The 23,464-nt window shown below is 43.0% G+C and overlaps 1 protein-coding gene across 1 annotated transcript in view; it reads right to left on the reverse strand.

Moving 5' to 3' along the window:
* NEB (nebulin) overlaps positions 1 to 23,464 on the reverse strand; it is a 210,814-nt gene that overhangs the window by 34,114 nt on the left and 153,236 nt on the right. Inside the window, 16 exon segments of the mRNA XM_041739331.1 lie at positions 306 to 410; positions 1,020 to 1,124; positions 2,638 to 2,742; positions 5,309 to 5,416; positions 5,751 to 5,855; positions 7,242 to 7,346; positions 7,989 to 8,093; positions 9,403 to 9,507; positions 10,509 to 10,613; positions 11,199 to 11,303; positions 11,471 to 11,575; positions 14,261 to 14,365; positions 14,841 to 14,948; positions 15,591 to 15,695; positions 23,025 to 23,137; positions 23,258 to 23,354. Coding sequence (XP_041595265.1) covers positions 306 to 410; positions 1,020 to 1,124; positions 2,638 to 2,742; positions 5,309 to 5,416; positions 5,751 to 5,855; positions 7,242 to 7,346; positions 7,989 to 8,093; positions 9,403 to 9,507; positions 10,509 to 10,613; positions 11,199 to 11,303; positions 11,471 to 11,575; positions 14,261 to 14,365; positions 14,841 to 14,948; positions 15,591 to 15,695; positions 23,025 to 23,137; positions 23,258 to 23,354 — 1,686 coding nt within the window.

The raw sequence follows: 23,464 nt of genomic DNA on the forward strand, positions 1-23,464 counted from the left end.
GGAGACTTCGGCTCTTGCAGTGGGGCCTTCCTAGCAGGCAAGCGGGCCTGGCCCGGGTTCGGAGGGCTCTGCGGAGGCAGCGGACACCCAGGGATGCGGGAAGTGTACAGCCCCACGGAAGCAGCGTCCCTTGGGGAAGGCAGTGGGGCTCTGGCCCCAGCCCTGCTGCACCTCCATGTCCCTGGAGGGCGGCCACCCGTGGCCCTGCTGTGCCACTGTGTGGCCGGCGCCCCGGGGCCAGGGCCCCACTTGCAATGGTGCAGCAGCACCTGTGTCCCTCCCAGGGGCACGGCCCTAGTACTTACGTCACTCTCTATCACGGAATTCCTCAGGGCCAGCACCATGTCTTTGTCGTCGGTCACAGACAGCTTGCAGCCCTTAAGGAATTCTCGGTCCAGCTTGTACTCAAACTGAAAGACAGAATAGAGGCCGACGGGGAAGCCGGCGGTTAATTTAATCTGCAGGGGTCCCTCCCTTCCAGGGCACTGCAGGGACTTGCTGCTGAAACGGGGCAGAGGCTTCCAGGCACTCCCCCCAGCCAGGAACCCCCCCAGCCTGCTCACCCCCAACCCCCCCAGCCCTACACCTGCTTACCCCCATCCCCACCACATCCCCCTGGCCTGCTTTCCCCCCATCCCCTCCAGCCCCACAGCCAGGACCACCCCCTGCTGGCTTGCTCACCCCCATCCCCCCCAGCCCCACAGCCAGGACCCCACCCCATCCGGCCTGCTCACCCCCAGGCCCCCCACAGCCCTGCAGCTAGGACATCCCCCCCAGCCTGTTCACCCCCCATCACTCCCCAAGCCCCGCGGCCAGGACTCCCCCACGGCCTGCTCACCCCATTCCCCCCAGGACTGTGCAGCAGGTGCAAGGCCCAGCTGGGAGGCCGGTGGAGGAAGGTCGAGCCCCCTCCCCACCCTCCCCATGAGCTCAGGTGAACTAGGGGCTCCTGCAGCCCTGGAAAGGCCTCTCCGTGCTCCCCTCCAGGTGAGCCCCTGCCTGACTGCACCCCGTCTCACATCGCTCTGCTGCAGGGAGGACTTGGCAGCCTGGATGAAGTCTGGCCGGTCGGGGGTCCACCTCCAGTGGGCCTTGTTGGCTTCGTACTGCTTCTTGTAGTCCAACTGCGTGGAATGAGGTGGAGAGAAACCATTCCCTTCAGGGGCTGGGTTCAGAACCGCGCATGGCAGAAGGACGTGGCCTGCATTGCACGGGGCCACGACCCACGGGCGCAGGACGGAGCCCCGGTCAACACTTCAGTGCAAGTGGTGCGACCCGTCAGCCACTTAGGTCATTTCGGGGGACTGTGAGGTCTCACAACAGGGGCTACACATGTCAAAGGCCTGGGGGTGAAATGACTGTACGCCCCCCTCCGCCCACGGCTTTACCATCTTCAGAGCCAAGGACTTAACTTGTAGCTAAACGCAGGCTTGCTCCCGTTTACATCATGAACTCCCAGTGTTTCCTGAACACCAGGCACTTTCCTGAGCCTCACCACTCCCACCTCTTCAATCTTTGCCAACAACTGCCCGAAACCATCCAGAGGGTTCAATGAAATGCCTGTGGGGAGGCAGCTAGTACTGGCGGAGCTGGAAGGCAAACCGGCCTCAGAGGGGCTGAGCCCTTCCCGGACCTTCACCGGAGCTGGGCGGTTGGCTGCCTGGGGCCAAGTTGGAGGCAGAGGAGCTCACGGATTTAGCTGGAGTGTCCTGGGAGGAGCCCACAGTATCAGCATGTTTCTTTCCTCTCCCACTTTCCTCCCTGTTTTGTCAGGTATAATTTGCTCTACCATAAAATCTGCATGCCTCTGATGAGATTTTCACGAGATTTGCTTTTGATGCCCTGAGTTTTCCCCCTACAAGAATCCTAGAGGACGCCCTACACCCACTGCCCAGGTTCTGTATCGGACGCTGCGCTGCATTTGCCTTTTCACCCGCTCCTCCTGCTGCCCACCCCTCAATCCATCCGCGGGACGCCTGTGAGCTTCCTCCCACCCTACATACCGGAAGGCATTTGCTGTCCTGATTAGGAGATGTTGTCTTGGGCACTCGTGGGCATTCGTTGGGTTATAATGGTTCTGTTTTTAACCATTTATATATTCTTTAAAAGTTTCTACTCATCGAAATGCACAAAAATATTTCTGTGGTTGAGGCTTTAAGGTGTCATCCTACGCACGTGTGTACATGTACACACAGGTCTGCACAGAGAACTCTGAGCAGGCGAAAGACACAGCCCAACTTTGGACAGCCTCAAGTGACTAAAACATGCGTGCTGTCCAGAAGCAGCAGGTTGTAGAGCAGGGCAAGAGGAAGACACAGAGGGTGGAGGGAATGAAGAGATGGTGAGACACCTTCCAAAATGTGACCTTTCCAGAATTAAATCTATTTCTCGGCCACCTAGCTGAGGAGCTGAGGGGTGTGCCACCTGGGGCATGGGGTTAGCCACCCTGGCTCTTCCCCGTTCTTCTCAGAACCAAAGGCTGCATTTAGATTCCAGGGTCATTTATGTTCCTGGAGCCTAACCCGTGATCCACACTCACTGGAGCTCAATCACTAGAAGAGACGTAAAAGGAGGTCACGTGTCCTGCAGAAGCTGGTGAATCCCCCCATTAGACTCGGGAAGGTTTCTGGAACTTACGTTGGTGTTGACCTTGTAGGCGTCCTTCGCTGCTTTGATGTGAACAGCATCTGGCACAATGGTGCAGTTGGACTTATTTCTTTGGTAAACTTCTTTGTATTTCAGCTGTGGGAGGAAGCATAGTGACGAGGTTAATTTTTATAGCAGCCTACTAAACACTGAAAAAACAAGAAACTAAAACCATGACTACAGTACACGTTTTGTAAGGAGGACTAAATCTGCTGTGAAGAAAAAAAATGCAGCCACGCACTTTCCAGTCTCAGATCTTAAAAACTAGCTCCCCCAGAACACACTGGGTATGTTCCCCAGTGTCACCATAGGATTTACGTCCCCTGGGCTTGACTAAAAGGGCCACGTGTGTGGTCTCTTCCCCAACTCAGAAAATCCTGAGCTCAGAACACCTTGAAAACTGATGGAGGAGAAACTTCCCCCCACTGCCTCCCCCATGGGGATAGTCTTGTCCTCCATCTGCACCCCCACAGTAATGGCTGTTACATATCATGTCATAACTACGTACTTAACGGGTCTTCTTCCACTGGGCTGGACCCCTTGGGGGCAAGGACTGGGTACCAATAAGTATTTGACAAGTGAAAGAACTGATGGAGGACATCGATTACCTTATTGCTACAGTCAGACCTAGCAAGCTGGGGCATGTGTGGGTTTGGATGGGACAGACAGGGAAGGCTTGGCTTCTGCGGGCCTACCCCATCCTGGGCCTGGCATTTCTAGTTTCACCCCCTTCTATTACTCTTAAATACAGGGCCTGAGGCATTGCTGGGGCCTTCTCACTACTTGTTGCAGAGGATTTTAGGTTTTTTTTTTTTTTTTTTTTTAAGTTTTACTTATTTATTTGAGAGAGAGACCAAGAAGGAGGGAGAAAGTGGAAGGAGGGGCCGATGGAGAGAATCTTCAAGCAGACTTCCCGCTAAGCATGGACCCCGACGAGGGTTTGATCTCACAATCCTGAGATCACGAATGGGGTGGAGACCAAGAGTCGCATGCTCAACCTACTGGGCCACCCAGGTGCCCCAAGGATTTCAGGTTATTTACTTATTTAGGTTTTATTTATTTATTCATGAGAGACAGAGAGACAGAGGCAGAGACTCAGGCAGAGGGAGAAGCAGGCTCCCTGCAGGCAGCCCAATGCGAGACCGATCCCAGGACCCTGGGGTCATGCCCTGGGCTGAGGAGGTGCTAAACTGCTGAGCCACCCAGAGGCCCCAGATTTTAGGTTTTAACGTGGTTAAGTGTGAAAGTAAAACTGTTCTAAGGAAGCCCCATAGAATCATAAAAATCATAGTTGTCTGCACTTTGCCATAGACCTAATAATCAGTATCTTTAGGGGAAAGGCTAGTAATCCATATTTTTCATCAATATCTCTGGTTATTGTTATAATCAAAGTCTGGAGAAATGGACACATAAATGCACAGTGAGAAGGAATGGGCTGCTCCAGAGAAACGATCTGATATTTATGAACAAGTGATATTCACATCTGAAGTGCCATTGCTTAACATAAAAATATTAAAAAATATTTTATACATTCTGCTTTCATAAACAATACATTAGGTGTTTTTAATATTTTTCATGGCAACTCAGGGCCAACAGTATGAACATTTATCTACCAAAAAATTCCTGTGCACCAACCATAGTCAAGGCTTTGGGGTAGGGGTGAGCTATTACAGCTGCCCTTACGCTGTTCTTCCTTGTACCCATGTAGCCATGGAGTTCTTTAAAATTTTTAATCTATTTTTTAAAGCTAAAATGGAGATAGTTTTCAATTAGAATCTAACTACATATCTGAAAATTTATTAATATAATTTCTCCTCCAATTCAGAGTATTCTAATTTAATGGCTATCTCGTTCCTCTGGGTCAAGATGAAGCTTACATAATATTAGCAGTGTTCATGGCACACTGCATTTTTCAAAATGGCCTCAACAATACCACAATCTGCCCCCTCCCGTCTTCTCTATAACGTGACCTTGCCATTTGATCATCCAAGGTGGCACTGAGCTCTTCATCACTTGAATCTGGGATTCACTGTGAGTCACTGTACCTAGCACAGCGCGGTGGCAGTGGGGAGCAAGTGTCCCCGGCACCCGGGCCTCTCCTCTGTTGAGACGCCGCCCGGAGTGGACGAGCTGGCCTCCCCAGGCCCAGCCACCCAGCCTGAGCAGCCTGGGCCCCCTCCCAGCCAGGTCATCCTCAAGGCTGGGAAGCTGCTCTTTGCCAGTTCTAAGAGTAGCCCTTCACTGGTCTGGAAGCTTCTACTCCAGCCTCTTGGAACCCTCTACTGTGCCGTGAGATGTACAGACCACACAGAAAGGCCACATACAGGTGTTCCCGTCTATACAACAGTCAGCGGCCTAGCCTACAGCTGTCATCAGGGCCAGCTATGGGACTGAGCCATCCTGGATGTCCTGGCCCACGTGGGCTTCAGTTGCCTGCCAACAGCCCGTGGCACAGAGGATCCATTCAGCTGTGCCTAGTCAGTTCACAGAAACATGAGCAAAAAAAAAAAATTTTTTTTTTAAAAAGGGTGATTTTTGTTTCAAGCCACTACGTTTTAAGGTGATTGCTACATAGGAATAGATACCTATTCCTCAGGGTTCACTATATCAAGTAAGAAAGAGCCCCAGATGAGAGGGGCTGCAAAGCCATTCTGGTACTTACATCGCTGACTTCATCTTTGACCTTTCGGACGTGCAGCAACATGGGTGTGTCGTGGATTGTTGTGTAGCCTCTGGGTTTGGCCTTGTTGTATTCCAATTTGTAAAGTATCTGAGGGAGAAGTAAAAGCAGGAGGAGATAATATTGTGCATCTCAACTTACAACATGATGTAATTTAAAATATAAATGCAAAGATTTTTGTATGTTTCTGAGTGTGCATAAAGGAAAGAAAATTCTATAAAGTCTAAATTGGGGTGTCTTCCACTTCAGTTGGAATAATTCTTTATTATAAGGGTCATGAGGACAGCAGGATATTTTATAACCCTGCCTCCCTCCCACTAAATGGCTGTAGAATCTTCCAGACATTGTGACAGTCAAAAATGTCCCTCCACATTTCCAAATGCTCCCTGAGTTTGAGAATCCATTCAGTGTTTCTTGCACTTACATCACTAATTTGTTTGTTGACTTTTGTAGTACGCAGGTGTTCTGGAGTATCCACAATTGAGGTAAATTTGTCCTTTGATTTTTCATAATTTTTCCTGTACTTGATCTAAATTGTAGAAGAGAAGAACAAGTTAACTTGAAGTAGAATAGAGGGCTTTAAGGAATCTAATTTTCCTCAAGAGAGACCCACAGCAAACAGCAGGACTATTAGATAAGCCACACATGTGGGGCATGTTGTCATATTTTCTCTTTTAATCCTAACAGATGTTTAATATAAAACTGTATTCAATAGCAATAGTGTAATGGAGTGGGCAAATAATGATCATAAATTATATTTTCCATGCTTGTCTATATCTGAAGCTCAGGCCCAGAGAGGTTAAGAAAACTAAGGGACACATATAGAAAGAATGAATTCCAGAGCCAGAGTCCGACCCTTGTTCTCTGGACTCCAACAGGGAATGATTCACTTATAATATGCTGCAAATATGTATAATGGCTTAAGGTTGTATCCATGTCAAAGATGAAACAGATATATAATGAAAAATGAGTATGTATGGTTTAAAGTATTTATCATTTTAAAAAGACATTCATTTTTGCAATTTCCAAGACATGAGCTTTTTCATGCACACAAGCTGTTTCAAGCATTACAGATACGAGAGCGCAACGAAATTTCATGCACAACTATTTGATAATCAAATCAGGACAAAGGGAACTAGTTCAGGCAAACAAGATGTTCTTAAGGAAACCGCAGCCCCTCATTTCATGTGTTGATTTAGCATCAAAAAAGTGATAAAATTAGGTTTTAATACAAAAGATTAAAAACTTTTTTCATGTGGGAACTATGGCATTTTATTAACATTTGGTAAATTAAGCAATTATCACTGTTTTTTTTTGTTGTTGTTGCATCAAATATTCCTTTCAGCATGTGATGCAAAAGTGCTGGTGTGTCCTTCAACTGACCTTGTAGGAAGGCAATGTCACCAGCAACATTGCCAGCAAGTAGTATGAGGACAGATATGCTGGAAATAACCTAGCAAATTAGCACCAAACTCAAAAGGGGCCATATATACGTCCCATATTTGAAGAGCTGCCCTGAGACCCCACCCTATTGGTACACTTGTAGTGATCACTGATATTAAATGAAAACATTATTCAGATATTTTAGATGCCGTTAAACCTACCTAAGATCCACAATCTGTAAGGTCTCCATTTCTTTGCAGTAAATGTTTAAAAAATTAAAATTAACGGTATACAATTAGGAGACAAAGTTTGAAAAAGTCTTACTAGGACTTGCTAGATGATGTACAGATGACAGCTGCTGCATCACCACACAGGGCCCCAGCTAGAGTTTATTTATAAGGAATGAATATTTATGCAGCTTTATCTTGTGAAACCAGTTCAGGCAGGGAGCAGGGAAGGAAATCAAGGAAAGCATAAGAGTGAGTGCCCTCGAGGCTTCTCAATCTCTCTTTCACATCGTCTCAGACATTACCTGGCTCCACATGTGTGTGTTGTAGAGGGCAGTCAACAAATCTGGACGCAGAATTTCATTACATCCTTGTTTCAGAAGCATCTTGGCACTAGATTTATATTTTCTCTGTTCATGCAAAGAGCAGTGAAGCACAGAAGAGACTTAGGAAGACAGAAGAGGACATGGCTCTATATCCCCATCACTTCTGAGTGAAGAGATGTAGGCACACACACTCTGTGTACTCAAATATACACATGGGTGAAGACACTAAATATGTTATAGCACAACGCAGAATGACCACGATGCTCGTGGCTGAGCAACCATAACCCGGTGAACGGGGACCCGTAGAGCTAGTCCCACGATACTGCCTTCCAAGGAAGAAGACATCACTGGAGTGGAGAAGACCCCAAGCAGTTCTGTCTTCCTTCCTCCCATTAACTTGTGTCTTGGTTTCGTGTTTGCGACCCAATGTGCAGTTTCCAATTAGACCCTCGAGAAAAATAAAGGGTGGGAGGACCGACTACCATGACTTTTTAGCATAGTCAAATGCTTTTTATCTTCATCACCGCACATGTGAGGACACAGAGCATGCACTGGCACACTCAAACAGCTCCTGGGCTCTTTGGGTGGCTAGACAGATACTTGAAACAGAACATCCCAATATCATAGGCAGAACCTATGACATCCTTGCGGCAGACGGAACGACATCTCATGAGAAATCTGGAGCGCAGTCCTGCCTGGGCTGTCCAGCCAGCCCCATCACAGTACCTGACTGATCTGGTCGCCTGCGATCTTAGCCAGCAGATGTCTAGGCTCATCGACTACCAGGTGGTATTTATCTTTCCGCTGCTCATAATCAGCTCTGTATTTTTTCTGCTCAAACATCATATCAAATTATAGCAAGAGTACAACTTCAAGGCTACACAGAAATGTCCCAAGATAAACACTCCAGAGAGCTAGAAATGGGTTATTACTAAGGGTGGGCTTCCAAAGCATCCAGAGTAGTAATACAGAGGTAAAGAGAGTCAAGTGAAGCTCAGCCTTCTGGAGAAGGCTGGGGCTTGGGCTAGATCTGATTGACGACACCAAAATTGGACTATCTTGTGTTTACACATCTTCTACCTTTAAATGTGATGCCACTGAAAATATTAGGCTTTATGGTATCTTAAATAAGGTACTGATAAGCTACAGGTTTACTGTCTAAAGCTGTGAGACTCAAAAAGCATATTCATAGGCAAATTCTAGCAGTCTTCTAATGGTAGTGAATTTGATTATAAAAGATCCTGGAAATCCTTTGCAAATTATTAAAACAGTAACAAAATATATCAAGATTGTCTTCCTAGGAAGCTACTGACAGTAATTCTTTAGTCATCCCGTGTGGAAATCGACTGAAAATGAACTAAATTAAATTTTAAAATAACAAAAACAAAAAATTCATATATTGAAATAAATATACTGAGGCTACATTTTTACTTTTAGACACATTTTGCTAGTTTTCTAACATTGCTTCTTGACTTACATAAATTCATGGAAAATCCAAGGATAGGAAATTAAATATAAAACCATCCAAAAGTAAGTTAATTCATAGCTTGCTCATTTTGGCCATTTTAAGCTGAATTTAAATTATTGCAACAGTTCCAGGAAAGACTGGATAAGAACATAAGAGATATTTTGGGATATTTTGGGTGCAAATGGATACTTCTCTGCACCGATGTATGAGGAACAGTGGCAATATATGTGAAAGCACGAATCACTGCTCTCCCCTTTGGGCTGGCCCTTCCAACCATTGCCATTTCTGGGCCTCGCTAAGGGATGCCAAATTAACCTTGAGCTTCTGGGCCTTCCAACCCTACACAATATCACGTTTAAGGGAGTTCAGCTGATAAAAATCAACAAAATCCTTGACGTTCCTCCTCTTGCCACCCAAAGGGCTGTGCTATCCTATGTCAGTACAAACAGAGGCAATGACGACAGTGGGGCCCTCACATCACTCTGGACAGTCTCACTCTGCTTTCGGTAGAGCCCATCAAATGGTGACATTATAAGCAGCTTTCCAAATCTTTACCTTGAATCAACGTTTAAATTGACTCTCCTGTCATTTCATATATTGAGTTTGAATCAAACAACTTCATAGACTTCTTAAGGGAACCTAATAGGCTTAGCTGGATCAAGTCATACATACCTCATTCATCAACTGCGTTGCATACTTGAAATGCTTATTGATTGGACAATCTGCGACATACTTGAAATCTGACTTCGTCCTTTCAAATACCTCTTTATACTTATACTAGAGAAAACAGAACATGGGTACTTGAGAGCAGGCTGGGATTACCTTTAGAATGAGATGTCATTTATCCTATACACAACTGAGATAATTTACTCATGGAGGCTAACAAGTAATGAGTGAACATTTACTTTGTCTCCCAAGGCAGTGAAAAGTATACCCATGTGGATACCTAAAAACTAGCCCGCAGTATATACTTTGTTGTACAGATGTCAACTAGATCCATCTTCCATACTAGGCAAAAACACAAATCCATTTCTTCTTTGTTTCTATATATTATAAGGGTTATTATTTTATTTTGTTTTATTCCATGTGAACTTGAAGGCATTTTTAATCCATTAATTTGAAATAACTTTCCAGTAATTAGATAATCATATTTTAAAGCAGAGGTGAGCTAACATCTAAACCACTATCTGTTTTGAAATGACTCAATGATTTTTTTTTAAAACAATTTTAGGGGATTGTAACAAAGACTATGTAACAGAATGAATGTGGGCCACGAGTCTAAAATATCTACTATCTGGCACTTCTCAGAAAAATTTGTTGACTCATATTTCAAACTCAAGGGAAGCTCATCCAGCTTCTTTACTTTGTAAATAGGAAAATGAGGCCATAAAAAACAGTTATTTGCCTCAAGTCACACATCAACTTTGTGGACTAAAATCATCCCACTATGTATGTTACCATGTCAACTTTAACAAAGTTAGTCACCCAGAGACATAGTAAGGAAGAAATTCTGGAAGAGCCATTAGAGTTATGGCTATGGTAGCAAATACTAAGATGACTTTTTATCATACTCAAATTATATAAATAAATGACTATAGTCGGTGAAGACAGTACTAAGAAACTTCCTAAGTAAACAGTTCAGTACGTACTCCAACTACAAGGTCTAAATGCTAGGATAGAGATGGGTACATGAAAAGCCATTTCGTGAGTACTAATTCTCTCTGTGAGCACTGGAATATGTTAAATGCAGGTAGTTCTTATTCTTGAAGTAGATATACCTTGCTGTAGAGAGTCTTGTTCTTTTCAGCCAGAGTGAAGTCAGGGGTATCATAGGCATAGCAACCAATGCCCCTAAGCCAGGTCAAATCTTCTTTATATTTTACCTGGGAGAAGAACATCAAAGAATTTTAAGAACCTATCTCTAAATAGTAGTAGGTTAAGATCAATACAAGCAGAGCAAATAGAAGCTCTGACTACTGAAGTATAAAGAATTCTAAAGTATTAAAACAATCATTTAAGAGAAGTTTCCAGGAATACTTATTTCTGTTCATTTTATGGTGTATTGTTGTATCGTACATGGAAATTTTAATTTTTAATACTAATTAAAGCAATTCAATTTTAACAGGCATATTTTTCCTAGAAAGCATATTAGCTCAGCAGCTATATTTTCATACAGAGAGCTGAAATTTTGAAATGAGCATTGATTTCCTAGAGGAAGTGTATCAGTTCTAGTCCCATACTATGGTATCATACATTTGGAAGAAAATTTAGGTTTATAAATTTGAATATATTTTTCTCTCCCCCAAGTTAAATCTCAGTTACTTAGCAGTGATTTTGGGGATTTAAAGATCCATACAGAAGATCTAAAATCTGGCCAAGTGTTTAATCAATTTTTATGCAGCGTTTGATTTCATAAGTCATATGGGAATATGAATTTATATGTAAAAACAGAAAGTTTTGAGACTCACATCACTGATTGCATCAGTAACTGCCCGATGGTGGAAATGCTCTGGGCGATCAGGAATGGACAGCCAGATTCCCAACTGACTCATATAGTTCTCCTTGTATTTCACCTGTGGTAAAAACACAAAGGCAGCTATAAAGTCTTACCCAACTTTGATATAACAAAGCCTACTTTTCTCTAGAGTTTTAAGAAAGGAAGACTACTTTAAAAAAAAAAAAGAGAAAAAAGATGGTAGGTTATTAGGCCCTACACAACTGGAAATACATAGGGACATACTTTACTAATGTCATCTGTGACTTTGCGATGATAAACAATGTCGAGAGCATCCTTCACAGTGTGATATTTTCCTTTGGTCTTTTGAAATGTTTCTTTGTAGCGTAGCTAGAAAGAGAAACAGCACATTGATTATGAAAATCCATCAAGTTAAATAATTGAGTTCTTTTAAGCTTGAACTCTAGAGTCTTCTCTCAGGTTTTCCCATGAATAAATTTAGGAGAGATTAAACAGCTCATTTTTCATATCCTGGAAGAGAAGAAGGACATTAGGAGACAACTAACGAAATCTGAATAAAGAGTTTACTTAATAATTATGTATCAATATGGATTCCCTCATGACAGATGTACCACGGAAATGTAATGTGTTAACAATAGGGGAAAATGGATATAGGGTATATGGAAACTCTCTGTACTATCTTTGCAACTTTTCTGTAAATCTAAAACTACTTAAAATAAGAAGCTTATTTAAATCTCAAGCAAGCAGGGGCACCTGGGTGGCTCAGTGGTTGAGCATCTGGCTTTGGCTCAGGACGTGATCCCAGGGTCCTGGGATCCAGTCCCACATTAGTCTCCACACAGGGCGCCTGCTTTTCCCTCTGCCTGTGTGTCTCTGCCTCTCTCTCTGGGTCTCTCATGAATAAATAAATAAAATCCTTAAAATAAATAAATAGATAAAACTCAAGCAAGCAAACGAAAAGCTAATTAGGTGGAGGAAAAAAGTAAACTATCTTGTTGAGCTCAAGACTTATTAACGTACAAGAGGAGAAAGATTTAATTTCTAACTCCAAATATCAAAATGCCTTCTCCATGAGGCAGTCCTGAAATTTTATTTTATAATCTTGATCTTTGTGGTATTTCAAGAGATAACATCTCTTAACTTTAATCTAAGAATATCACAGAAGATTCAGCCCATTTACACAAGATGAGCACTTCTCTGAGCAATCTGTTTTCAACCTCAAGTCTTTTGGGTAGCTAAGCCAACCCATAATTAAAGCGGTCTTTTCTCTGACATCATAACTTTAGTTTTCACATGAATAATCTCATAAAATTGCTTAGCTCCACTTGGGGGGACAGCCACTGTAGAAAAGCCAAACTTAATGCCAGATACCACCCTTGTTACATTGGACTATTTTAAAGGTTAGAGTTATCAGCACTGGTAGGGGAGAGGCCTAGGAGTAGGGTCGGGCTGTCCACTGGGGCGTAAGGAGCCCTGGGGCCAATTTCACTGTGTGACCACCCCAGAGAGGGGTGATGTAGAGAAGGCTTGTTCAAATTAACCTTGAAGTGATAAAGACTGGGGATGTCACAAGAAGACTAAAATTATCCTAGGCGATGGACTTTGAGGGTAGTATACAACTCTCTCAGCTTCTCTTTTAAGCAAAATGGTCTGCCCCTGGCCCCCAACAGCAGAGAACCAGTGCCTTGGTGTGTTGGTACAGTGCAGCTCTGAGCAGCACACATGCGCATTATACATTTAGGGAAGAGCATGCTAACTACCTTGGATGTTTCGGGAGATGCCAGCACTATGTGCTCAGCCCACTGGATCTCATGCCACTAGACACCAGGGGTGGGATCTACATATCTCACAGGGTCAGGGGACAAGGTGCTAGTCCAACTAGCTAGCAGACTCCTTTCAGCTCCAAATGAAAATTATGGAACTGAGATACTGTTTCAATTCTGCTGTTTCAATTCACATTTCTCTTTAGAGATCACTCTAATGACTTTAAGATGCCTTGAAGTCCTAGAGCAGTATATTCTTAAATTGAGGGGTTATGAGAGGTTGATGGGGCTTTTGTCTGAGTTTAAGTCCCAGTGTGCAGCCAGTCCTCTAGGGATTCCAGTTCTGGTAATGGGTGTAGTGCATCTGCAGGTGGGCTCTGAAAAATATGCTGCTAAGAACGGACTGTCTACCCTGAATTGATTCATTTCATATGTTTTTAAAGATACTATTTGTTTGAGACAGAGAACAAGAGAGAGAAACAGAGAGAGAGAGAGACCTTGAGCACAGAGGGAGACAGAGAAGTAGACTCCCCACTGAGCAGGAAGCCTGACTCAGGGCTTGATGACCCATGATATTATCACCGGAGCCACCCAGGCTCCTCTAGTTTCATATCTTTACCAACAGGTAATCTCATTATCATTAAAAGCCAGCTGCGTCCTTGATCGTGTGGTATGGGAGATGAAAGCCCGTCCCCTCCTAATTCTAACCAATGTGTCCTTCTCACGATTTAGGTGGTCAAGAGAAGAAAGGGAACGAAGCTTTTCTGAGTGTCCACTAAGAGCCCAGCTCTGTGCCAGGAATGTTATATATGATATCTTGTTCCACCTAATTTAATTATCATAATTCTTATCCATAGTCCACATATAAGAAAACAGAGGCTCAGAGATATTAAGTAAATTATATAGAGTCACAGTGGGCAGGTGACAACAACAGGATTTGAAACCATGTTTGGCTGACTCCAAGACCATGACTGTATGGATAAGTAGCAATGACTTCTCAAGAATCCCTAGCAAATGCTACCAAGGAATTATAAGAAGGGGTCCTAGTTTTGCTAACTGAGAGGACCAATGAGAAAAACAACAGGCTTTTAGCATCTCTTAGCATCATTCTTGGCTCCCGTGCCTGACTGATACTGTTGGTGCCTTTCGTTATTTCGGTGTTGTTGTTTTCACGATCCATGTGGTGGACCAGGTCGTTGAACTGTGGAGGACTGTAATATCTTTTGTTTCTTAGGTACTACAACCTTGGCTGTCCCTATCACAACAGAAGAAAGAGAAAAGGGGTGCATACATCACTGGCGTTCCAGTAAGCCTTCTTGGCTCTGATGAGGACTGGCGTGTCTGGAATGGGAGTATACTTGTCCTTCATTTTTTCATATTGAATCTTGTACTTTGTCTAAGAAATAAAAACAGAAAAAAGAAACAAACTTAAGTTCAATGTCTTCATTCCTCCCAATTCCCAACCATGAATTTATTTATTCATAGGAATAAATGTCACTTGTCGTAACCTGGGGACATAGTATATCGGGCTCGATACCAAAATAGCTTAACCTGTGTTTTGATGCTGCTGAGCATAATAATAGAAATGAGCTCTCTGATCAGAGGCAGCAAGGGAAGTTTTTAAGGAAAGACTTTTTCTTCTTCTTTTTTAATGATTTAGTTTAAGTGAGTGTGTGTGCAGAAAGGGGCAGAGGGAGAGAAGCAGAATCTCAGACTCCCTGTGAGCCTGACACAAGGCTTGCTCGCATGACCCTGAGATCATGACCTGAGCTGAAATCAAGAGCTGGCCATTTAACTAACTGAGCCACCTGGGCACCCCAATATTTTTTTTCTTTAACCCAGTGTAGCTTGGTGCCAAATTCCCAACTTACCTCACTGACCATATTATCCTTTACGTCTTTAGCGTGTTTCAGGGCTTTGGTCTGTTTCCCAGCAAGATGGTGGGGTCTCTCTTTGGTGGCACGTTCAACATAAAGATGCTAAAGGATCAGAGAAGAGGGATCAGACGTTATAGAGACAAAACATTTGTTATTTAGTATTCAGTCATTTTCATTCGTTTCTAACCCTTAAATGGGAGTGTCTACTTGTTTTCGTCCTGATTTTTTCACGTATGATATGCATTTCTTTTCATTTGTTTCCCTCTGTTTCACATTTGGAAACACAGACACACACACCCGAGTCACCTAATACCCTAACTGTTGAGTGTGGCCTGTTCTAAATCCATGTGATAAAGAATGGCGATGGAAGAATGAGAGGATTCTAACAAAGCTCTCAACACATTCTCCCCCCTTTTTGTCTGAATGCATAAAAGTGGTCACGAACAATAGATGGGTCCTACAGTAGGAATCAAGCAGTTCGGTCCACAGACCATTCATCCACCCACCCAATGACGAAAGTTGTACACGATTTAGAGAAATAGACGTGGTATTGCTTGCTTAGGTAAAACACAGCCACAGGTATGACGGCCCCAAAGAGAACTGCTTGAAGTGAAGGGCCACGAGGCTGCATCAGGGACAACCAAGTGTGACAATCTGTTGCTGGGCTGCAGTGGGCAAGTATACATAACCACCCACTGTGATGCCAGCGCCGCAGGTTTGTGAGGCTCTGCTTATGAATCTCACCTGACTCTGAAGCTTCTGCCCTCGCCTGGCTCTTCAAAGATCAGGAGTATCAGGAACTGAGGTGAAGACTGACCCCTGCTTTTTGCCTGCAGCCATGTACACTAGCTGGACATAAAATAGTCATTCTCATTATTTCTGCTTTATTGGCACGTCATGGTCTCTGCTGAGAGATGCCTTTACTGCTTACTTCATAGAGAAATCGGGGCTTGTCCCACTGCAACAATCTTGGTTGCTGCTCAATAAACCAATAATATATTTCCTCCTTAGCCCTCCTTTGCTTTTCTCCTTTGTATCAAGCGAAGAGACATTCTGTAGCTTTCCCACGATTCAAGCCTCCTACTGTGTTCTTGGGTCCTGCTCTCCCCTGTCCCATTCTAGGAGCCTCTGCCAGAAATTATCCGCTTCCCCTCTATATCTTCGACCTTCCTGTTTCTTCAGTCCTTCATCTGCAAACAAATTTTGCTCCCTTCCTTCACTAAGCCTTTTCCAATCTCTACCAGTGATTTTGTTTCTTTCTACCTTTCACAGCCAAGCCGACTACGTATTTCTTCTTTTTCTCCTTAATTAATTTCTCAAGGTAACAGTATGGCTTCCACGCAACCACACCAAGGTAGTCACTCTCCTTATTATTAGGACCGCCAAAATCTTCACAACGACCCAATGCAAGAATGGTTCTCTGTAGCAACTGAAACTGCTCAGCTGTGTCATTCCTGAAAATGTTCTTCCCTGCTTCCCATCCTGGTGCTCTCTCCTAAGTGGCCTTCCTAGGCTCTCCTCCATCTATGGTTCTGCCCTTCCCCAAGGTTGCCACTAGCTGGAGTCAGGGTTGGCTTCTTTTACCTGGTATGTTCTCCTTGGGTAATCTCGTCTGTTCCTGTGACCTCAATCATTAATGTGAGATGGAGGATTTCCAAATGTACATATCCAGTGTTTCTCCTAAGTCAGGCCCGAATTTTCAAAAATGTTCTGAACTTTAACCACGTTCAATGCAGAATTTTTTATATTATCTCCACCTCCAGCCCAAAGCTGCTTCCTTATCTATTTTCTCTACTTTGCTAAATGACTCCTTGATCTCTCCGTCATGCAGACCAGACACTTGGGGGAGTCATCCTAGACTTTTCCCTCATTCCCACAACAAATAATCATGAATTCGGGGCTCCTAACTTTGAGACAGCCTTTAAGTCTGGCCCACCTTCTCCTTTTTCGCAGATCCTGCCCTAGTTCGGCCTCCTATACCATTTCTTCTCAACACTTCTTCAAAAGCCTCCCAAAACACCTCCTCCGTTGGACCACTCATTCATCTTTCACAAGTCTGAGAAGGAGATTTCCTTAAGGCTCTGATCTAATCATATCTTAATGCTCAGAAAGAATTCTAATTCCACATATGAGAAAGATCATATGATATTTGTCTTTTACTCTCTGCATAGTTCACAGTGCATAATGCCCTTGAGGTCCATTCAAGTTGTCACAAAGGGCAAACTTTCATTCATTCTGATATTTGTGGCTGCCTCCTACATGACACCACTTAGTCACTTGGCTCTGAAGGTCAAGGAAGCTTGTGCTCTTGATCCCATGAGACTCTCATAACAAAGAACACCCAGAAAGGAGCTCCTATCCCTGTCTGGGGGTCTGATTTTTAAAACTGTAACCAGGAGACACCCCTATAAGATCTAGCTCTGGTGGCTGGTACGGCTTACTCTTGTGGGTCCCCTAGGACTGTAACCAATGGAGAAAGAGTTCTTCAATAGCAACCACCCCCAGGGCATAGCAAGAGAAAACAGAGTCAGGAGCTCAGTCTTCCTGTAAAGGAGGCGTGTTAGCTAATCGTTGTGACTGCAGCTTGAGGGGCAGGCTTCTAATTAAAAATGCATCTTGGGCTGACTATAATCCTTTTCAGAGAATTTAGAGGGCATATTCTATCTTCGCCTTTAACCCTCTGCTGTGCTTCACAGTGCCAATATATCCTGGAAGGAAGATGTCTACACACCTGGTCCCTGGTTTTTGCAGCTGCCACAGGGGATACCCCTTGACTGACTGTCACTGGTAGCCTGGGGCGCTTGTATTCCTGGGTTCCACAGGACTATGGCAATTGGAAGGACAGTTCTTAGTAGGCTACCACCCCAAAGGCACTGCACAGACAGCATACTGGGGCATGTTCCCAGTCTTTCTGAGCAGGAGGCCTCTTTTCTTGTCCTAGATCTTTGGCCTGAGGGGTAGGCCTTAGGTCTGACACATCTAGTGGTCGATAGAGCTGCTAACAAGGAACATAGGTTGTAGATGCCATCTTGGTGCTCTAAACTTTGCCTTGCTCCAGCTTGCTTGTTTCACCCAGAAAAGAACTTTTACACTTGTTTGGAGTCCTGATTTCTATGACTGCCAGCCAGAGGACACCTACAGATTGCCTGGTTCTGGTGGTCAGCAGGTTTTATGCTTGTAGTGCCTTATGATTGTATTTGCATATATTTAAAAGCTGATGCCTGAGGGTTTGGCCTCCAGTCAGCCCAAATCTAGGTGCTGAGATCCTCCCTTTTGGTACACTGTATGGTCTTGGCAAATCCTCAACTATTCGGAGCTATTAAAAATATAACAGGTTGCTTACACAAGCATGAAGGTTTGAATGACAACCAACAGATGAGACAGGGTTGAACAACAAGCTCCACCTCCTCCATGAAGCCATTCCTTCAAGACTGGAAAGATGGTGGTTTCATTTATTGTATAGAAATTAACACAGAGAGTCAAGCAAAATGAAGAAACAGAGGAATATGTTCCAAATGAAAGAACAAGATAAAACTCAGGGAAAAAACCTTAATAAAATGGAGATGGTTTACTTGATAAAGAGTTTAAGGTAATAATAGTCATAAAGATACTCACCAAACTGGAAATAAGAATGAACGAACGCAGTGAGAATGTCAACAAAAAGATGGAAAATATAGGAAACTATGGAATAGAAGACACAGAGCTGAAGAATACAAAACTGAGCTGAAAAATACACTAGAGGGTTTCAACAGAAAATTAGGTAAAGCAGAAGATCAAGTAACTTGAAGATAAGACAGTGGAGCTCACCTAATCAGAGCACCAAAGGAGAAGAGAATGAAAAAAAAAAGTGAAGATAGCCTCATAAGCTTGTGGATAGCATCAAATGGACTACCATTTGCGTCATAGGGCTTCCCAAAGGAAAAAGAGAGAAAGGGACAGAAATATTATTTGAAAAAATAACGGCTGAAATACTAAATTCCCTAACCAGGAGAAGAAAACAGACATACAGATCTAAGAAGCACAGAGGGTTTCAAATTAGGGGATTCCAAAGAAATCAACACCAAGACACATACTAATTGAAATGTTAAATTTAAAGACAAGAAGAAACCATTAAAAGTACCCCCCCAAAAAAACAACTTGTTACATACAATAGAACACATCCCCCCCACCTCCTAAGAGAATCAGCTATTTTTCAGCAGAAACTTTGCAGACCAGAGGGAGTAACACAATACATTCGAAGGGCTGAAAGAAAAAATCTTCTGACCGACACTAGTCTACTTGGCAAAGTTATCATTCAGAAGTGAAAGAGAGAGACTTTTCTAAACAAGCAAAAGCTAAAGGACTTTATCACCATTAAAACAGCCTTACAAAGGATGTTGAAGAAAAAAAAAAAGCAAGAAAACCCCGAGAGATGCTAAAGAGATTTCTTTCAACTGAAAAGAAAGGGTGCTACTTAGTGATTAGAACACATATGAAGAATAGATCTCACTGGAAAGGTGCATATGTAGTAAAAGACAAAGAATAAAAATAACTGATTACAATTAAGTAAGGGATACACAAAAGAAAAACATGTAAAATGTGACATCAAAAACATAAAACATGGGGGGAAATAATGTTGAGCTTTACGATGGGATCAAACTTAAGTGGTTATCAACTTAAATAGACTGTTGTAGAAGTTGCTTCACGATAGCCATAAAGCAAAAACCTGTAGGAAATATGCAAAAGATAAAAAGAAAGAAATACAAGCATACCACTAAAATAAATCAAAGCACAAAGGAAGAGAGCAAGAGAGGAGGAAAGGAAGAGATAAAGACTATACAAACAGCCAGAAAACAATTAAATAGCACTAAGCCCATAATACATAATCAGTAACTACTCAAAATGTAAACAGACTAAATTCCCGACTGAAAAGACAGAGCGGCCAAATGGATTAAAGAACAAAATCTACCAGGGCACCCGGGTAGCAAAGTCAGTTAAGCATCTGAGTTTTGGTTTAAGCTCAGGTCATGATCTCAGGGATGTGGGACTGAGCCCCGAGTCAGGTTCCATGCTTGGCACAGAAACTGCTTGAGATTCTCCCTCTCCCTCTGCCCCTCCTGCTCCTGCTTATTTGCTCTTTCTCTAAAATGGGTGAATAAATCTTTAAAAAAAAAATAAGACCTATCGGTATGCTGCTTACAAGAGACTCACTTTATATGTAAGGACACACAGAGACTAGAAGTGAAGGGGTAGGAAAAGATATTTTGTGCAAATGAAAACCAAAAGAAACGTGGAGGAGTAGCTATACTTATATGGACAAGACAGACTTTAATAAGAGACAGAGATGGGCATCATATAGTGATAAAGGAGCCAATTCAACAAAACATATAACATTTGTAAATATGCACCCAACACAGGAGCACCTAGATTGCTAAAGCAAATATTAACAGACTTAAGCAGAGAAACAGCAATACAATAAGAGCTGGAGACTCTAATTTCGCACTTATGTCAATGCATAGATTATCCAGAGAGAAAATCGATACGGAAACAATGGCCATAGAGTAGACCAGATACTTAAGAACATTCCATCTAAAAGCATCAGAATACACTTTCTTTTCAAGTGTATGTGGAACATTTTCCAAGACAGATCGTATGTTAGGCATAAAACAAGACTCAATACATTTAAGAGGACTGAAATCCTATCATGCATCTTTTCCAATCATAGTGAGATAAAACTAGAAATTAATTACATGAAGAATATTGGAAAATTCACAAATATGTGGAGATTAAATAGTATGATACTGAACAACAATGGGTCAGAGAAGAAATCAAAAGAGAAATAAAAAAAAATCTTGAGACAAATGAAAATGTAACATACCAAAACTTACGGGATGCAGTTCTAAGGCGAAAGTTTATAACAATGCCTACCTCAAAAAACAAGGAAATTTTCAAACAAAACAAAACAAAACAGCCCAACTTTACACCTAAAGGAACTTGAGAAAGAAGAATAAATAAGCCCAAAGTTAGTGGAAGGAAGGAAATAAAGATCAGGGAAGAAGTAAAATACAAACTAAAAATACAATGGAAAAAAATGGATACAATGGAAATACAATGGAAAAGATCGATGAAAGCACTGGTTCTTTGAAAAGATAAACAAAATTGACAAACCTAGACCTAGACTCACCAACAAAAAGAGAACTCAAACTCAGAATTGAAAGAGGAGATGGAATACTCCATACCACAGAAATACAGAGTATCAAAGAGATTCCTATAAACAATGATGTGCTACACAAACCGGACAACTTGAAAGAAATAGATAAATTCCTAGAGGCATACAACACGCCAACACTGAATTTTTTTTTAAAAGATTTATTTATTCATGAGAGACCGCGGGGGGGGGGGGGGCGCGGGGGGGGGGCAGAGACACAGGCAAAGGGAGAAGCAGGCTCCATGCAGTGAGTCCGATGTGGGACTCGATCCTGGGTTTCCAGGATCACACTCTGGGCTGAAGTCAGGTTCTAAACTGCTGAGCCACTGGGCTGCCCATGTCAACACTGAATGATGGTGAACTAGAAAATCTAAACAGACCAATTACTAGGAAGAAGATGGAATCAATCATCAAAAACCTCCTAACAAACAGAAGTCCAAGATCAGAAGGCTTCATCGCTAAATTCTACCAAACATTCAAAGAATGAATACCAATCCTCTCAGTCTTTTACAAAATAGAGGAGGTGGCTCAGTATTTTATCATGCTCACGTCATTGTTCCAGTGAGGCAAGTGTGGGAGAAAATGAATTACTAAAGGATAGACAGTCTTCTTCCTCAATGTGGATGCACAAGGCCCACAGAATCCTAACAGGAATTGGGAAAAGGAGAAATGGAAGATTTAGATAATTCTGAATCCAAAGAGCCAAGAAAAATAAAGGTATTTCAGAGATACCAATATCCATCTCAAGTTACCATACAATGTTTTACGACGTGGCAGCTGGAGGACAGGCGCGCTACTTAAAGCAGTGGTTTCCAACACTGGCTGCATATTAGAATCATTATTAGAATCATTATGGAGCAGCTAAAAGCACGCAGATGCCTACACGCAGAGAATCAGAAAGTCTGCTGTGAGGCTGGGGAGTCAGAGCCCACTCAAGGGGAGTTTAGAAATACTTCCCAGGTGGTTCTAATATACGGCCAGTGCAGAGCAGCACTTTGCTGAGATACAAGAACATAGGCATTCCTGGCTAAGTGCTGGTGCCAGGGGAAGTGACACAGGTAAGCTTTCAGCAAAGCAAATGGGCTCAATTTAGCATTTATGAAAGCTAAAGAACTTATCACCCTCTGCCACTAGCTCACTAGGAGTGTAGGAAGCTGCCCAAGCCCACCCCCTCACTGCGGGCAGCCTTGTTGCCAGGACATCTTTAAGTCTAAGAGCATAAGTGATTCCTAATAGGCAGTCACTAAAACTATTGAAAATGGGGGGTCAGTCAAGTGGCCTGACTGCCAATGAGTGCTTCGCTCAGCGGAGTCTGATGAAGCTACACGACAAATCGAGTTGAATGAGAATGGCCAACTCATCTGTCATAAGAAAAGCATTTACATCTGTGGAACACCCTCGCCTTTACAAAGCACATTTAATCACTGGCCAACATGGACATCTATTATAGCCAAGGCACTATGGGACACACATCAAAATAAGATGGGGTCCAACCCTCAAGGAATGAGGAATGGAGGGGAGAGCACGAGATCTATACCCAACTAGCTGCGATAGACTGGAAGCCTTGAGGCCAACTGAAAATGAAACAAAATAGTCCAGAATTTGGTGAGTGGGCCGCAGAGCAGGGAGCCATGAAAGACTTTTCAAATGGCACCAGCACTGTTAGGGTTTCTGATGACACGGACTAGAAGAGCAAGTTTTGAAATAAATTTGGTTTGGAGACCACAACAATAGTGTAACATAGGCCTTTCCAATGTATAAAATCAACTCTCAGCAGCTCCAGTCACAGGTAGTCAAGTACCAACATCCTTATCCAAAAGGGGACACAATAAGGAAAATGAGGCAAAACGAGGTCAACTGACTTGCTTAGACACGGTAGCCACTCCATAATTACATTAGAGGGGAGATTTTTTTTTTTTCTAAGCGCAGTTGCCTGTAAAACAGTCAGCAGAGGAATAAGTCACTTGCATTGACAGGTTCAGCATCCTTACCTCGCTCAGATGTGTCTTCAGTTCCTGTACTTTTCTGCATTCTGGAGTGTCAAGCACCCCTTTGTATTTGTCTCACATCTTCCTCGCCTTATCAGTGTACAGGTAGTTAGACCTAAAGAAAAAAACAGAAGCACAAGTTAATCAGTCATTGAAAGAATTATAATGAGGCTGGTGACGTGACATATGGAAGCTGTGCCAGGGTAGCTATGTGTCGTGAAGGTGTGCACTCGCCCAGAGCTTGCGCATGTGTCAGCAGCGGACCGTGTCGGGAATGTCACACAGGAAGCAGCCCAGTCCCCTGAGGATCCGCAAGTCCTCCTTATATTAAATCTGTGTGGCAGAAACAGAAATATACCTGGCCAGGATTAAATGCAAACAAGAACCAATAAGATAGAGTAGTGAGACCTTCATGTTGATATAGGTTTCATTTTGCTTGAACA

Source organism: Vulpes lagopus, chromosome 24 (genome assembly GCF_018345385.1).
Source record: "Vulpes lagopus strain Blue_001 chromosome 24, ASM1834538v1, whole genome shotgun sequence".
Lineage (NCBI taxonomy): Eukaryota > Metazoa > Chordata > Mammalia > Carnivora > Canidae > Vulpes > Vulpes lagopus.